Below are 19,212 nucleotides of genomic sequence, written 5' to 3'. Positions count from 1 at the left end.
GTTGTTTTGATAGAAAGAAGCAATTTTTTTCAGAGTTATAGAAATTGAGGGAACCAAGATTTTAAGCAGAAATCAAAAGAATTTACTGTATTCCAAGGTTAAAGACTAGACTGGGAAAACAGACACATGCACAACAAAGACCATGAAATAAGCGAAATAACACATACAAAGAAACAAAAGTAAATGAGCAACCTAGACTCCACTAAAAACTGGGAGCATGGACCAGGTGCACCAGTAGGGTTAGTGTCCTTTGCTTTCATAGAAACATTTGCCGAGTTGCATGATGAACAAACACTCATTTAAAAGCATGATCGACGAAGAACGAAGAATGAAAACACTTACAATTAATTAAGATAGAAAAAATAGTAGATATTTTACATAAATAAAGACTAATAGTAAGAATATAGAAATAGTAGCCGAAAAAATTCAAATTATGAGTTTACAGAAATAAACAAATGCCTTTAACATGTATTTACACCAACACATGTATCGTGCATTTAAAGAAACACTTCAATCATGCATGTGTGTTTAAAGGAATGTCTGAATTATGCTTATTAATGAAGGCTTGTATCGTGTGTTTAAACAAACACTTCTATTGTGCCTTTATATGCACTCAAAACCCTAAGCAAATGCACAATAAACAATTCAAGAACATTGCAATGCAAATGTAGACGATTTTTGGAGTGTACCCTCCAAAAGTTGTGTGTCCGTCTGTCTGTCTATCCTGGATAGTTTCAAGATGATAACTTGAAAAAGGGTCAATGAATATTTTGAAACTTTGCACAGTTTAAGTTTAATTTTAAGCACAATCCAAAAAGTAGTTTGGGCCATTTTGAACCTTTTTTTTTCCATTATGTAACAGGGTATCACTGAATGTTTTTTTTTATGATTTGATTTTTAGTACATGTATTTTTTTTTTTATGACAGTTTGAATGACATTATACATTACTGTTTATATTTGTTTGTACGCTTTCCAGTTAAGGAAACACCTGTTAGAAGGGAAGTTTAGAAAACCATTTACTATGAAAGTTAAGGTACCTTTCGATGGAGAGGATGATTGTACGGAAACGGGAAAGGTAATTGAATTATCGGTATCTATCACTTTGATTTGATTACTGTAAACCATGAAATTTTCGCACTTGTTAAATATTCACTATTTTTGTGGTAAGATCTGTAATATGAAAATTGAACTGTCATGAAAATTTTCTCTGTAGAATATTAAAATTCAATTTGAAAAAATTCAAAATTTTGAAGTACACTAATTGCTGAAACTGCCAAAAAAAAACGCCATGAAAATTTCCTCATTGACTGTATGTATCCCACATCGAACAAAAATCATTGGGTACATAGGAATCAACCTGTCTGTTTGTCTGTACAGATTCTTGTCTGGGTCATACCATCTTTAAAATGGGCATACCTTTTTTAGCATATGAGACAATGTGTTTTGTACATTTATGACTCTATATGAGCTTGACCCTTGACCTCAAAGATAAACTTTGTTTCTATATATATAGACATTTAAATTACTTTGAAATGCTCACCATGTATGGTATACACATGCATTGGTCTGTCGGCTTATCATTCACTAGGTTCACATTGTCTTAAATGGATTTGTGTCAGGAACACATCTTTTTAGCTTACCTGGCCAAAGGCCATATGAGCTATTGCCAGCACTTGGTGTCCATCGTCGGCCGTCGTCGTAGTCGTTAACAGTTATACAAAACTCTTCTCCTCTGAAACTATTTGACTAATTAGAACCAAACTTGGTATGAATGTTTCTTGGGGTATCCTGCATAGCCAGCACTCCACAGTATTGTAGAACTGCCTAATTTTGGTCTTGTAATCTGATGCTTTGTAACATTTATCACTTTAAAAATCAGGTTTAAAAATATCAAATTTCCCGCAAAATATCTGAAATTTTTATTTCAATCCCTGAAACTGTTCAAACTTCAAAAACCCTTCCTCATATGGGCATCGCCTGTTAGATTTTGAGCTATTTCACTTTGTAATCCACTTATTAAATTTAGCATGGTAAAAAATTGACTTACTTTCACTTTCACAATGAAGTCAAATAGTCATTGAAAAAAAGCCCCTTCAACATTGAAAATATATAAAACATTGCAAAATACTTTTAAAAGTCCCTTTTTTTCAGAAAATGTTTTATCAACAGTAGATTCTTCATTTTTAATCACTATAGCAACCACCGGTTTCCATTAATGTCATTTTTCATCCCTAGCCAAAAGTATGAAACTAAACTAAACTGTGGATTGCTGGCTTAAGCAGAATGCAATATTAAATATTGTAATTTTCTAGTTATTTCTTGAAAGCTTACCTTCTTACAAGTAAAATGATACCAAATTAACATAACTGGACGGTTGATAACAATTTAAGAGGCATTCTCATACTAGGCTATCTCCTCTTCATGAGTGGAGAACTTTCCTTATACCTAAGTGCAGATATGCATTTCACTGTTTTGCTGTAATCATCTTTTAAATGAAAATTTCCACTTAAAACATACAAAATCACAACCCATATGTACTTATAAACCCTAAATTTGGGGTTTTGTAAGCTTCTAACACAGGTTTTATGCCAAAATAGTGCATTTGAAGCTCATCACATGAAAAATCACAGAAATGTGAATGAACTCCTATAATATTTGCACTTACTCATGTATAAAATGTTTGTAACAATTTTGTTTTTGTTACAGAAAAGAGTAATGGTTAGACCATATACATTTTATTTTTCGAAGATTACTGATACAGATTTTTAGTGAGTTGAATATTTTGTAACATTACATATACTGTGAAAGCACTATTGTTCGTGGTGTACCAATTTTTGTAGATACCGTGGGTGAAGTAAACCATGAAATTTGATTCTCAACAAAAAGGATTATTTACATGAATTGTATGACAGGATAATAAAAATTAAGAATTCAAGAATACATAAACCTGTGCTTTTCCCCTAAACCACTAAAATTGATAACCTCAAATATAAATATTTTCACAGTAATGTTGAAATTGTAGATCATGGTATTTAACCACCTCAGTTTTATAACAGTTGAATTTTACAATTTTTACTATCTGATCTATGACCTTTAACTTTTAACCTTTATTTTAGTGAATGAACTGTGCATTCCAGGAAGTAATGAAGTGAATTCACTTACAATGGAGGACTTAAGTAGGGCACAGTTGGTAGAGCCTCCTTAAACTGAAAAATAAAATTGCTATTCATTGTTCAGTACCTATATCCTCTAATGAACTGATTCAGAAAATGTATTGCACTCTGGGATTGCCATTGTTCATGACGTCCCTCATTGGTCAAAAAGTATGTCACAAGGAAGCTGTGACAATGCAAAATTGTAAACAAGGACAGAAGTTGAATTTCTGAATTGGTCCATTGAAATCCTCAATCTTAACTTAAATTGTGAAAGTGTAAGTATATGATGTGTTTGAATATGTTTCAATTAGTTTTTTTTTTATTTTAATTTTTAGCCTTGGTATTGCAGTAACTCAGGAAGCTGGTGCAACTATAGCTTACAGTGGTCATAATACAATTGACATAGAAGGTTAGTTATAGCAAGTGAAATAGTTAAGATCAGGGGATAGAGTTAGTCTCCTTATGATTAAATGAATATTACCTGATACATTTCCCTAGACAATTGAGAAATAAACCAAACTTTCTATTATTTCATAGGTATTTGAATCTATGTCTGATGGACAGTTTAAAACTTGTTCTCAAATGAACAAGTTAACTATCAAGTAATGGTCACCTGAAGTTAACTATTCAACTTGCTATAAAAAGATCTTTGGTACAATTATTTCATAGGTATTTGAATCTATGTCTGATGGACAGTTTAAAACTTGTTCTCAAATGAACAAGTTCACTATCAAGTAATGGTCACCTGAAGTTAACTATTCAACTTGCTATAAAAAGATCTTTGGTACATCATATGTTACTGTGACAATAATTTTTACTGAAATTACTTTAAAACAGCTGCACCTTTAATGTTTGACTATTGGCTGTATTGAAAAAAGTTAAAATAAATCATACAACTGGCCAAATCATCAGAGACTGATTATGTAACCCTGAATCAAGAAAACACTATGAAAAAGAAATTGAAGTGACAGGATTACTGTATGAGGATCTTATGTATTGAAGAATGTTTAAGTCATTTAAAAATAGAACCAAAGTCTAGACCTGGTGTTTTTATTTTATATTTTTTACAGGCATTAGATAATACAAGATCTAATTAAGTTTTTTTTCTTCCTATTTTCGTAGAAAATGAAAATATCAGGATAGCTCCATGGTAAGTAAGCCATTCTACTGTTAGACATTTATGAAAGATGTATGTTTTTAATTAAATGTCTTTTTGAGAGTCAGATAGTTAGAGATTCACCTTGTTATTCTCCACCTGAAAAAAGGGTATATTATTTACCTGTATCTGTCTGCCTGCCACTCCTTTTTTTGTAACAGTTAACACAGAAGCAACATTTAAGAAAGAGTGTTCAAGGGAACCAAGGTTATAGCGGTAATCAAAAGAATGTAATCCAGGGACAAAGACCAAGCATGGAAAACAGACATACACAACAAAGAACATAAAGTAACTAAAATCATACATACAAAGTACAAATCTACCCCCTCCATGAATTATGTCTTTTCTATTATGACAAATACAGTAATTTTTGTGACAAAAATTTCCCTAGGCATAGCCAAAATAACGGCTGTTCTATTTAACCTCCCCCATATGGAAGTTTGATTAATTAAAAAATAAACCACATGTCCAAGTAAACCATCTACTGAATAGTATCAGTATCAGTATAGTATTAGATAACCTCTCAGCCGTTAAATAATCACGTAAACATTTTTAAAGAGTAATCAAGGGAACCAAGGTTATAGCGGTAATCAAAAGAATGTAATCCAGGGACAAAGACCAGACATGGAAAACAGGCATACACAACAAAGAACATAAAGTAACTAAAATCATACATACAAAGTCATAAAAGCAAATGAGCAACTCGGACTCCACTAAAACCTTGAAGCATGGACCAGGTGCACCTGTAGGGTAAGCGTCCTCTGTTTTTCTAGAAACACCACCCGAGTTGCTCATAAAAAGTCAAATCCGGGGTAGACAAACGACGAAAGGAAAACTATGACCCGTTGAATAAATCAGTTTTCATGGTGCAGATGGATACACCATAGAAACACTCTTTTCTTGTTAGACAGTCAAACTTTAAAATGACAGATTGATTGATTTAGGTTTCACATTTATAACCAGATATTTTCTTCACTCCATTAGACTGATATATCTGGCAGACACAGCTTTGTATTAGTGAATCACACTTTAAATGAATCTACGGAAGATTGATTATAGAAGCACTAAAATGCAGGAAGACATGTTCACTTAATTCTTTATACTAATTATAGCAAATGCAATGATGATGTTCAGAAGATAGAGTTGGTAAACTACAAACATTTAATGAACTTCCTTGACAGTTGAGAATGAGATTTAACTTTCTGATTCATTCCCTTGCTATTTAAATCTGTGTCTGAAATAAAGTAGGAATCACATTTGTCAATTGTCCAGTTACCAAATCTAAGAAATTTGAAAAAGTGATTGTTGCTAATCAGAGAAAGACATACCTGTTAACTCTCCCTCTTTAGGATGGAGACTCTCTATTTTTGGGTCACTCTCCCTTTTTCCCTAGACAGAAATCTCCCTCTTTCACAAATTTCCCCCCCCCCCCACCCCACAAAAAAATCTCCCTCTTAGCAGAAATGTTGCACAAATTATATTCTAAATGCCTTAATGTATTGATATAAATACAGTGTTGATGTAACATAATAATCGAGAAACAATTCAGAAATAATTAATCATTTTGTTGTACTAATTTCTCAGATTTAGATTAGAAACCCTCAGTAGATAAACGAGATTATCATAGATTTTATATCTTTGTCTTATCTTTGTACTTAGATTTCTAGCAAATTATCCTTTTTATCTGCAAAAAAAGGTCATCATGCTAAATCTCCCTCTTAGAAAAGCTGAAAAGAGGGAGATCTCCCTCTTCAGACATTCAAAAGGTAACAGGTATGGAAAGACCAAATCTTTTACCCTGTACATCATCTTTGTATGCTCTGTAAAACAAGAGTTGCACAGCTTTAAATACCAATACCTTATTTGCTGAATTAAATCTGGACATAACAGTGCTAAATGATAATAAATGACCTATATCTTTCCTAGAAAATTCTTAATTAAATAGTCTTATTCAAAATGAAAAGTTAAGTTCATAGGAAAAATCAAACTGCAGGACACAATGCTTTATTGGCCTCAACCAATGGATGGTATATTGGAATCACCTTAACTGTCCTTTGCATCTGAATTTTGTCACAATTATATCAACTCCAATTGGATTGATTGATTTCAAATTTGATATGTGGCTTTATGTACATGGAGTATATGTTGTAAATGATTTTTGTTGCTGTCTAATATCAACTTCCTGTACAAATGGGAGTATATACATAGCACAAGAAAATTCATGTTTAGGCTAGTTGAAGTAAATAAGATCGTTACTCAGATGCCAATCATCAATGTAAACTTCATTGCAGGAGATATTGTAAAGAAGAGTGGAAGACATTTGCAGATTTAAGACAAATTTTTAAGAAAAAGTTCAATGGAAAAAATAATGAAACAAAGGCACAAGGATGTAAGTAACTTGCAGTCTGATAAAATTGAGTACAGTCTTTGGTTTAATGTCTTTGCTGAGAATCTGACAGTCTGATTTGACATATCAGGTAAATATAGGTCACATGATACACCACAAAGAATTCCATACATTAGAATCATATGATTATTATATGAAATGAGTGTGATATGATTAACATATGTGTTTCAATTTAGATATGATTATCATATGTAACAAGTGTGATATGATTAACATATGTTTCAATTTACATATGATTATCATATAAAACAAGTGTGATATGATTAACTTACGTTTTAATTTACATATGATTATCATATGGTTATCTCATGATAATAATTGGTCAGCGAGCTAATATTTACATATGAGAATCATCTGATAATCTAATTACTATAATATGTTTATTTTGATATGACTCCAGCACCATATGATTATCATGTTTGGCACTATTGGCTCTGTAGTGCCAAGTTTTTTTAAATTGCATGAACTTGAAAACAAGGTTTTGTTTTGATCCATCTATAAGGTCGGTAGGTTACAGGAAACTTTGACAGTTGTTTTAATTTTGATGTGATATTTTAGCACACATGTTTGCAGTATCACATTGGAGATACAACTGCTTTGGTGGTCACAGGGTAACATGCTTACCTTAAGTATTGGATGTCATGGGTACAAACCCTGGCTAAGTCACACCAGACTTTAAAATTGTTGGTCACTGCTTCTCCACCAAGCAATGCTGGTATTTAAAAAAAAGGATTGATGACTAGTTGACTTTAAAACAAAATAATGAGTGTGATAGAGGTGGCATGCCTTTTTGTAGGCTTGCACCATGAAGATCCACCTCATTGTGTCAACTTGTACAAAGCAGGGTCTTTTCAATTAGTAATCTATCTTGTCCTGAAATGCTTAAGATATCGGCCATAAGATATTAAACTAAAATCAATAAAGCAATCTTATTTGATTCCTGTAATGCAACTTGATTCAGACAAGATGGCTCTAAAAACTCTTTGTTCATATCACAAAAACAGAAAAAGTCAGGTGCTCTCCTATATTAACATAACATCATGAACTTCATTACCACTTACAAATGTCTTCATTGGCATTTCTGTTTAGGCCTTTTTCGTTTATTGAAAAAGAAAAGATTTTCGCATTTTTTTCTTAAATGATAAAATTACAATAAGGCCAACTAAATTGAATAGCTAGATTTTCTTCTTGGGAGGATTTTAGTTTTTATATTTTATTTTCTTTTTTGTCCTGTGAATAGATTTACAAGATGCATGCGAATGGAATTGTCATTTTAAATCATTAAACATTTAAAACATACATAAAGAGATCTTTTTTCATACATTTTGATATTAAACCTTATGTTTTATGGTTGCATACCATCCTTTTTTTTCCATACTTAGACCAGCAACATTGCCAAGTATAGAAAATACCATTTTTGTGATAGGAACTGTAATGAATACCATACACAGGCTAATTATTTCACGTAATTTTCACAGGAATTTCATGATTTTTTACTGAGTTGAGCAAATAAACTTTGTGACAGAGTTCAGGTGAAATTCAGGTGAATTGAGCTTTCACATGAAATTCATGTGAAATGTTCACATAAAGTTCATGTTAGGTGAATTTCATGTGACAATCTCATTAATTTCATGTGAAGCTCGATTAAAATGAATTTCAAGTGAGACACATTTGCCTGTTTACCCCACTGGAAGTGGACATGTGAAAAATCCATGATTCATAAATTTGAAAAAAAATCTAAAATCAAGGGGTAGAGTATTTTCGACTAAAAATCTATCGATTGATTTTAATTGGCCTAATTTCTAAATTTGCAGTATTTTATTTAACAGTTTAAAGCTTGGCAAGACTTGTAAAAGAGGCTAGAAATGGCTAAACAGTATATCTTATTAGGGGATAAATTTTTCCTCTTTTTTGTTTTTGAGATATGGACATGCCTTAACATTGGTCCAAGTAGGTTATTTGATATAATATTTATGATTTCAAGTTTTACAGCTAGTAAAATAGTTCACTTCAGGGGATGAAGTTGGTGTTCTTATAATTGAATGGCCATTACCTGATGAACTGCCTTAGAGGTGGTTAACTGGACAATTGAAAAACAAATATAACCTTCTATAAGACATTGACCTTTGGTATAATAGAAAGTTTTAATCTCCTTGCCAATTGTCAGGTTAACTATATAAGACAGTTCATCAGGTAACGGTCATTCAATGAAGGGAAGACCAACTCTATCCCTTTAAGCAAACTATTTTATTTGCTGTAACTCTGTAAAACTTATTCTTGTTCTAAAGGTTCCATGTACAGTGATAGCTACCTGCAGTGGGATTTGAGTGTATTTACAAATAAAATATTTGAGGAATGGGACAAGAGGGCTACTGAAAAAGTTACAGCCAGGTAAATAGACCAACTAAAACTTATTTCTTGGTTCTCATTCTTGACTTCATCTCTTTAAAGGTTGCCACATTACCAAATATTACAAGAGACAAAGAAATTTGGCAATAAAAAAGTTAAAACAATGAAACCATCATATAACCTTTATAAAAATAGTAAATACTGACAGAAATCCCCAAAAAGGTCTTCAACAGGTGTAAACACACCTTTAAATCAACTCTGAAAGGCCCCGACAAAAGTAATGAGAGTAACAGAATGATGACACTTCTTCAAAATAAACTAAAAAGTCAAATAATGACATGAAGACATTAATGATCAACATCTCTGTCTGTGGTAGGGTTAAATTAGTTTTATAAAGCCTTAGCCACTCCCTCCTTTAATATAGGGTCAAAAATGAATTGAAACAACAAATAAACACACCATAAAATTCCCTCAGTAACATATCAAGGAACACAGTGTTTTTAATTTGTGTATGTTATGCTGTTTTGCAGTAGTTATGATAGCACTGTTAAACCCAAAGAAGTTTACAGGAGGTAAGAAGAAAAACTTTCATCATTTGATTGGCTTATTTTGGAAAAAAAAGTTTCAAATGATTGATTTTTCTGAAAATAACACAAGAAGTGTATATGGATATTTATCAAGTATGTAAATTTTAGATTAATGCAAGTTATGATTTTTTGAGGGTTTTTTTTATTGTGTTAATCTTTAATCAGTATAATGACTGAATATGATATATTATTGTTAGTCTGTCCATCTGTCCATCCATTTGTTGTTCAATATCTGAAAAAAAAATCTATGATGAGTTTTAGTTTTGTGGTGGGGTTTTCGTAGTCCATCTAAATAGTAGGATACTCCATTCATTTTTCATGGTTTTAATTTTGTTTTCATTACAAAGTTATGAAAGTTTACTTGTCATAGAAGGGGTTACTTTATTTATTTTGGGACAGCTGTTTATTATTTTTTGTTGAATTTGTGTAGAACAATGTTTTCTTTCTTTCACTTTTATTGCTTTGTTTTAGATTTGGTATAGAGCAAGTATTTCTATGGACTTTTGCAGGAGTGACAAAATTTATCACTGCTTCTCCATATCTCACTGAACCGTAAGTAGTTCAGAAACTATTACAGCGCATACAATGATGATGTTCAGGGGATAGAATTGTGTTCTTTTGATTAATGACGATCACCAAAACTGACTTTGGTAGTGAAGTGGACAATTATCAATGATTTTTATAATAAGTAGTATATAGTTAACTTTTGGGAATAGAGTTAGTCTTCAGTTGATGAAATGACAATAACCGGATGAACTTCCGCAGATAATTAATTGGCTAATTGACAAAAAGATATAAACATTCTATGAAAATTAGATTAAAAGACCAATGTAATGATAGAAATTTTAAATATTTTTGTTAATTTGTCACTACTTACCGAACACATTTCATCAATTCATGGTCATTCAATCAAGGAAAGACTAACTCCATTTCTAAAGGTAACTATAAATCTCAACTATCATTCTATTGTTATATAAATCTATGGCTGATAGAAACCTCTTGTACCAGTTTAATCAGGTGATTATTTAATCAATGGAGACCAACTCTATCCCAAAGCAACATCAAATGTAACTTTTAAACAAATAGAGAGAAAATTGAAAGAAATCTTTCACCTCATTTTATATCAAGGGAACCAAGATTCTGGTGAAAATCAAAGGAATGTAATCCTAGGGCAAAGACAACAGGTAAAACAGACACACACAACAAAAAACATAAAATAATAAAAAAAAATACATGCAAAGAAACAAAAGTTAATGAGGAACTCTGACTTCACTAAAAACTGGGAGCATGGACCAAGTGCATCGGTAGGGTAAATATCCTCTGTTTTTCTAGAAACACCCGCCAAGTTGTTCATAAAAAGTCAAGTCCGGGATAGACGAAAGAGGAAAGGAAGACTATCACATGTTGCTCTAATAATCACAACTTTAATGAGATGATGCTTTGGTACTTTTCAATAACCCACTACTGTCATAGTGCTATTGCTACAGGCATACATTTCTAATTTTAAGATTGCAGACCATGTGAAAATGAGTTGTAGTAATGAAATATTTTGTTTTACTTAGTCTGACATTCTATGCATGTTGTATCAATATGTATTCCTTATATTTAAGCCTATGAAATACATAGATTTTTTTTTTAAGTTAAGTACCTCAAACATGCTCTGTCTTATGTCCCATTAAATATGATTTTTACCTCACTTATATCATTAAAGATTTCTTTTTAAGACACATGAAGTTTACTTTAATTGCTTATTACAGCCTGTTATATAGTAAACTTTAGAGAATACAGTTGGCCTTCCTTAAATTGACTGACTATTACCTGATCAAATTGAATTGACAGGACAATTTAAACTTTCTATCTTTCCATCCGTATTTTAATAAAAGTTGAATGGAGAGTTTAAATCTCCTTGTCAATTGTCTGGTCAACTACCTAAGGAAGTTCACCAGGTGATTGTTATTTAATCAAGGGAAGACCAACTCTATTCCATGAAGCTAGCTATGTTATTTGCTGTAGTTGTACTGTAATTGGTATTTGATCACAGGAATTTCATTGATGACAATGTGGAGACAGTTACCAACAAGTACTACAGACAGACAGTACAGGGAGTAGAACTAGGATATAATTATACTTACTTTGTGCCTCCAGAATTGGAAAACAGTATGTATTGATAAAAAAAAACTGACTGAGTAATTGGTTTCTTATGCAGTGAAACCTATCTTAACAAAACCCGTTTTTTGGACTTGTTTATCTTTGATAGGTGTTAAGTTTACCAAGGTTCAAAATACATTTAACTGATATAAAGAGATTTTTAAAAGTGTTCGGTGTAGACACTATCGGTAGTTTTCAGATTTTTCAGGGTTTGGTTTAGAAAGGTTTCATTGTTACAGTATAATATGAAGACCAGCAAACATAGACTAGGGATGTACCGGTATAACCATTAAAGGTTTTACAGCAAGTATTATAGTAAATTTAGGGAAAGGATTTGGTCTTCCCTTGGTTGAGTTATAATCACCTGATGATCTTCCTTAGGTAGTTTACAGGACAATTAAAATACCTAAGTATAGATTTCCTTTAGGCGTTTCGTCAGGTAATGGTCATTCAACCCAAGGAAGACAACTGTATTCTATGAAGTTAACTTTATTACTCACTGCATGATAAGATTTATCTTAAAGATAGCATGTTGTCTCTTGTAGTTTTTTTTTGGCTTGCTTTCTACATATTTTGAAAATTGTTCAGGAGATGTTAACTACATAATCTAAGTTTTAAAAATGAGGAAATGTATCTGTTGTATTGTGTTACATTAAGATTTGAAAATTTCTGAAGTTATGTTTTTCACAGAAATTCTTGTTGGTCACATGACCAAACTAGGACAGTTCAGCACAATTAGCTTTTGGCAAAGTTCAAGATTAAACAAGGGTTCAATAACATTTATTGTTGTGTTTTAATATTATATTTGATTATAAAATGACTAAATACAATATATAGATAACTATATATTTGCAAACTCAGAAATTAAGAATCGTCAAGGCCAATGTAGTGGATCACTCTACTTGTTAACACTCCCTTATTAGGTGAGGGGGAGGGGATTCCCACAAAGTCAATGAAAATTTAGAACCCCCCAAATAAATATGTAAGATTTATGGGATATTTTTTGGTCCCTGGCCACAACGCGAAACGGGGACATAGAAATGCTGGTGTGCGTCGCGCCGTGCGTCCATCTGTGCGTCCGAAGCTTGTGGACACAACTCCGCAAAAATGGCTGAACGGAATTTGACCAAATTTTGTAAGATTGTTTGTCACCATATGTAGTTGATCATACTTAACCGCTATTTTGATTCAACAATTTTTATGGGAGTTACGGGATTTTGTTCATTTTTCACATTATTCGCAATAGGAACACATTGTGGACGCAACTCCTCAGAAACCACCAAACAGAATTTGACTAAATTTTGTAGGATTGTTTGTCACCATATGTAGTTCATTATACCTAACTGCCATTTTGATTCGTCAATTTTTATGGGAGTTATGGGACTTCGTTCATTTTTCACATTATTCTCAATAGGAACACCTTGTGGATGCAACCCCTCAGAAACCGCTGAACAGAATTTGACCAAATTTTGTAGGATTGTTTGTCACCATATGTAGTTGATCTTACTTAACCGCTATTTTGATTTCACAATTTTTATGGGAGTTATGGGACTTTGTACATTTTTCACGTTCTTTTTTTGCCAATTTTTTTTTGTTGTATGAAGAATTCTTAACCTAACTTAATTTGATTCATTAAGATACATTAACCTTGAATCACCACATGGACTTATGAAAGCGCATAAGTTTTGAAACTGCTATTTAAACCAGTGTCAAACATTTGTAATTCAACTCTTTCTACAGCTGCGGGGACATATGACTACGCGTAGCATTCTTGTTTGGTTAAAATTTCTTTTTGTCTGTGAAAAACACTTAAAATTTTGAAATACACTTGAAAAACACTTGCTTTTACATAAAAAATGTTCCACATGAGACAGTGTCAGTGGGAAGAATCTCTCCCCCATGAAATATTCCACATGAGACAGTGTCAGTGGGGAGAATCTCCCCCCATGAACTGTTCCATATGTTAACAGGTATGAGATTCTTGGTGCTTTATCAATCAGGAAATGGTATCTATTTTATAACACATTAAACTATTTTTTTAGGGAAAACCAATGATACAGTGGTTACTATTACCAGACCAGTTTACATCAAGAACTTTACAACTTTAGTGACTGGTATACAGATAAAGTATTCCCACTTTCTTGAGTATTTATACAAAGCTATCGAAAAGTCTATGAAGTTTAATGCAAAGCCTCTTGACAACTCAGCTCAGGAACCATTAACTTGTCATAATTCTGTAAGTTATTATGAATTGAAGCTTAAATTCTCCTCAAAGATGAGTTAAAATGTGTCTAAATACTACTTGGATTATTTGCAAATGAGTAAGTTACAGCGAGTAAAATAGTGTACTTAAGGAGGTAGACCTAGAGTAAGGGACATAACTTTTGAAATCAGTGACATGTTTGTATTATAGTCAATTTCACCAAAGCCTTTCAAGCTTTCCTTTGAATCAGAATGAAATCAGTCCAAGTTATTCTAATGCTTATATGTGATTAATGTAAAATGGTGAATACAAACGTTCCAATTATTTGAAAGAGCTGTGTCCCTTACCCTAGGTCTATCTCCCCAAGGGGATAGAGTTGGTCTTATGATGGAATGGCTACTACATGTAGAACTGCTTTAGTTAACCAGACAATGGTCAAGAAGATTAAAACTTTTTATATGACATAGATTCACATACCTTTTGAATAAAAAGAGATTTAAATCTACTACTTAAAGTTTACTACTTAAAGAAGTTCATCAGGTAACAGTTATTGAATCAAGGGAAGACCAGCTCTATCTCCTGAAGTTAACTGTTTTACTAGCTATAACATTTTTTTAATCATTTCTGTCTATCAATCAAGATTTATAATCCCCAAATGCTACTGATTGTCTTCTGAATAGTTTGAAATCAACATTTTGGCAGATTTTTACCATACATATTAGGCGATTTTAATTGATTTGAAAATCTTAAAAAGCTTTTGATTTCCAAGGTTATAGGTGAAATTTCAAGGTCACACTGGGACTAGGACATCTTTTTGATATGGTAGCATCATTATACTTTATGCTGTATTTATACTTTGATTTGAAAGAAATGGTCAGTATACATAACAAATTAAAATTGTTGCTAAAGTCCATATTTCAAAATCTATCACTTTCCTACAATATGTTATTTAACAATACAAACTGATTTTCACCAACATATTTTTATTTGTTTTGTTTATTTTTGTATTTTCAGAGCATTATACATTGTTATATAATTGACAGTAATGGATTGATACTTTATAGCAATGAAGATGTAAGTTTCTATTTTATATTTTTGGTGTTCATTGGCAGTTAGGTAATCTGTGGAAAAATTATCAACTTGATGATGTGTGTTGTTTGACGCTAAGAAAGTAATGAGGGGACAGTTTATAGTCTTAAAAGAACAGTTAAAAAGTAACTTCTAGGTATGTTATCCCATCCCATGCTGCACCGAGGTTTGTTACGGATGCTCAGATATCATCAGGGCTCCCAAGCTTTCAACATGCAAATGTGTGAGATTTGGCGAAAGTTGGAAAGATCAAAGGCAAAAACCAATCGATCAAAGGAAAATGCTGCCAAATAATTATCAAAATGCTTGAGTTTGCAGATTGGATGAGAGTTGGCACAATTATATTGTGCTTGGATATATCCCGATATCATCTGAAGATATGATCAATTATATTTCTTGATCTATTTACAAATTTCTCAATTTTTAGACAAGGATGTTCCTATTTTCAGCCATATGCTATTTCTTTTTTCATATTTAAGGCAAGAATGTTCCTATTTTTAGCCATGTGAGATTTCCTTCTTAATTGAGATCAAACAGAAAAAGTGTGTAAAATCACAATATTGTCTTTGGGTGTGGACTTTTGATATTTGGGGGTAGATCACCTAAAGACGACATGTCGAGTACTATGGATAGTGGTGTATGACCTAGAACTTTGACCTCAAGGTCATTTTTTTTTTTTTTTTTTTTTCAGTAACAAACTCGTATCCTGAATATTTTATACAAAAATATTTGGCTCTTGATAAAGTAATCATGTTATTGATACTATGCTGATGTATTATGTATGAACATTACCAATGTGAAGAGCTTTAATCAAAGTACATATTTTAATAGAGAAATATTTTGCATGTATGTGATACATATAGGTAAAATAGATTTGAAAATAACTGAAATTAAGATAATTGGCAGTATATTTCTAATCAAATACAATCATGCGCTACAGTTACACCATGCTTTTGACTGATGTTGCACAGATATTGGTTTTTAATTGATTAACTACAACTCATCTGAAACAATGAAACTTAAGATGGCATCTGTTGCTGTAGTGTGATTAGTTATGTATGACAGACTCTACTCTTCTTCTAAGACCTTCTTAGTATTTTTTTTTCTTGTATAAGAGCTTTGAGTCGGCAATTTTTGCTTTTTGTACAAGAATCAAAAATCAGTTAGTGCTTCTATTTCAATGAAACTGTACAGTATTATTTCAAGATTCCATGACAAAAAAATTTCTCAATTTTAGGGAGACTCACTAGATGTGCCCTTTTCTGTATTTTAATAAAATCTGACAAAGGTTGAAAATGTGTCCAGCGGTCTCTTTTTTTAGAGATAATACTTAGTGTGTATTTTCTTTACAGGTGGCAATGGTGGGTGATATTAGGGGAAAATATCTGCCAGATTTTTCACTAATGGCTAATTTAATTAAAAAAGGATTTGTGAAATCGTAAGTATAGACATGTTGCAGAAAATATTGGTGCTCTTATTTTTACTTTCTTTTTCAGTGAATATTGAAACAAAAAAATCACCAGAGTTGTTGCCCCTTTAAGCCATATTTTTATTTATTTAATTTTTTTTGGAGGGGGACAGTTTCTTTTTATTTATATTAAAGCTTAATAAGGCTAACTATATTATCATAAATAGAACAAGACCTTTCATCAGTTAAAATTCTTTAAAAAAATTTGTTGGCCTTTTATGGTGTTGTGGTCCCAAAAATAGTAACTTTTGACATTATTTGCTATTTTCATATTATTATTTCTAAAAATCTTCTTCTCTGAAACTACTTGACCAATTGAAACTAACCTTGGTACAAATGTTCCTTAGGATGTCCTTCCTAGAACTGATGTGGGGATTTTTTAATCCTCAACAAACATGGCTGCTGTTACTGAAAATAGGCCAAAGTGGTCGAACAGTAGTTTTTTGCAAAGTTCAGAAACCATTAGGTTAAGACAAATTCTGATCTTGTATGTTTTTAGTATGATTTCTGAAATATGACGTCTTCATATCGTCAAACAGTATATGTCTGTACAACCCACCTTTAACACTTTGCACTGTCTCTTTTTCTTTTGTTGTCGCTTCGAGACAAAACACTCCGCTAGAACTCTAACAAATAGGCGTCTGGAACAGGGTTATGTTGCTACAAGATTGAAGTCATCACTACTGAAGTTTTATGGTCGGCATAATGAAGTCGTGGATCGTTATGGTGTATCCATCTGCACCATGAAAACTGATTTATTCAACGGGTCATAGTTTTCCTTTCCTCGTTTGTCTACCCCGGACTTGACTTTTTATGAGCAACTCAGTGGGTGTTTCTAGAAAAACAGGGGACACTTACCCTACCGGTGCACTTGGTCCATGCCTCCAGTTTTTAGTGGAGTCCAAGTTGCTCATTTGCTTTTGTTACTTTGTATGTATGATTTTAGTTACTTTATGTTCTTTGTTGTGTATGTCTATTTCCATGTCTGGTCTTGGTCCCTGGATTACATTCTTTTGATTACGCTATAATCTTGGTTCCCTTGAATACTCTTTAAAAACGTTTACGTGATGATTTAACGGCTGAGAGGTTATCTAATACTATACTGATACTGATACTTATTCAGTAGATGGTGTACTTGGATGTGTGGTTTATTTCTTAATTAATCAAACTTTCTTATTGGGGAGGTTAAATAGAACAGCCGTTATTTTGGCTACACCTAGGGAAATTTTTGTCACAAAAATTACCATATTTGTCATATTAGAAAAGAAATAATTCATGAAGAGGGTAGATTTGTACTCATTTTAACATGGGTTTGACATTTATGTTCTCATTTAACACCTCACTGTCGCCCGGTGTTAAATAATCAAATATAAATGCCGTACCCATGTTAAAAAGAGTACAAATCTACCCTCTCCATGAATTATTTCCTAAGTGATTTAACCATCGAGATATTTTTTGTGAACATTTTATGACCTATTTTGGAATTATTGTCCTTTTTTATGTTTTTTTGGTATTTTGGTGTTTTTATTCTTAATATCCAGTGTTAGTAGTTACTTTCTAAAATCAAGCAAAATAGGAAAAATTTGAAATATGCTTCTTAAACCCAAAACTACCATCATGATTTCACTGAAAGAAATCTCTTTTTTTCACCAGAATAATGAGAAAAATGTTTTGTAATTCCTTGATTTTAATGGTACAATTAGTCAAATTGCATGCTCAAAGTATTGGGTGATTTCAAACAATGTTCTACTTATTGCCTGATTCTTATGGAGATTGACACTTAAATAAGTTAAATATCATCTTTTCAGGTATATTTCAAATTTATATGATGATATTTATTATCATAAAGAAAAAATATTATTTGAAATCTAAATTTTTTTCTGAAAGATACTAACTACTCTGATATCCTTGAATGTCATAAATATCTGCACAACAGACTCCTGAATCAGGGCAATAAAGAAATGCATCTCAAAAAGTCTTTTACCAAATTTTGTTTCAGATATTAGTCCATGGTTGAAAGATAATCAGTTAGTTCTTATAAAAAAAATGAGTCTTTGTGCTGATGTGAACACTGATTATGACACTATAGAATGCAAATACTGTCTAATCACTAGTGTGTTCACACCGCAACGGAAGTGGGAGGTTTAGTGCATTGTAGAACCTAGATTTAATGAATGATTTCTTTTAAAATGCATGAACTAATTCAGGACCATTGTGGTACCAACTGCTCAGGTGGCATATCTATTTTGTCAGATTTAATTTGGACTTGACTTTGAATATGGATCAGATTAGTGTTCAATAATTTTGTTGTCAGCTTTATTTAGAGGGGAATTAATTGGCAAAAGTGTTTTTCTAAAGAACTAGAACTACTTATAGTTTGCAAGTAGTGTGAAAAATTGAAAGGTGAGAAAACTGAAATTGACAAGTATACAAAAGGAGGTACATGTATAATTCCAAATTATTGTATATTGTAGTGAAAACTACGTCACTAAACAAGACATGTGTAAGAAACAAGAATCTGTGGGCCATAATAGCTCAGCTGCATTTCTTCTCAATGTAAGTATATATCTATATATATAACAGTCCCTGAACCGATCCGCACAACGATTTGACGGATCAATGCCCGCTGATGGATTGATAACTGATGAC

General features: G+C 32.1%; 1 protein-coding gene across 1 annotated transcript in view; it reads left to right on the top strand.

Moving 5' to 3' along the window:
• The window catches only part of LOC148627880 (voltage-dependent calcium channel subunit alpha-2/delta-3-like), a 149,917-nt gene that overhangs the window by 114,953 nt on the left and 15,752 nt on the right, over positions 1–19,212 (top strand). The window contains exons 18-30 of the mRNA XM_088581053.1: positions 978–1,076; positions 2,708–2,769; positions 3,492–3,565; positions 4,279–4,306; positions 6,604–6,701; positions 9,008–9,110; positions 9,599–9,640; positions 10,127–10,207; positions 11,697–11,812; positions 13,846–14,039; positions 15,021–15,080; positions 16,448–16,533; positions 19,038–19,119. Of these exons, the coding sequence (XP_088437179.1) occupies positions 978–1,076; positions 2,708–2,769; positions 3,492–3,565; positions 4,279–4,306; positions 6,604–6,701; positions 9,008–9,110; positions 9,599–9,640; positions 10,127–10,207; positions 11,697–11,812; positions 13,846–14,039; positions 15,021–15,080; positions 16,448–16,533; positions 19,038–19,119 (1,125 nt within the window). The remainder of the gene's footprint in view (positions 1–977; positions 1,077–2,707; positions 2,770–3,491; positions 3,566–4,278; positions 4,307–6,603; positions 6,702–9,007; positions 9,111–9,598; positions 9,641–10,126; positions 10,208–11,696; positions 11,813–13,845; positions 14,040–15,020; positions 15,081–16,447; positions 16,534–19,037; positions 19,120–19,212) is intronic.

Source organism: Perna viridis, chromosome 1 (genome assembly GCF_037379345.1).
Source record: "Perna viridis isolate PV_CMFRI_1.1 ecotype Kerala chromosome 1, ASM3737934v1, whole genome shotgun sequence".
NCBI classification, from domain to species: Eukaryota; Metazoa; Mollusca; class Bivalvia; order Mytilida; family Mytilidae; genus Perna; species Perna viridis.
Note: the sequence above shows the minus strand (reverse complement) of the source record. Positions and strands in the feature narration are given on the sequence as shown.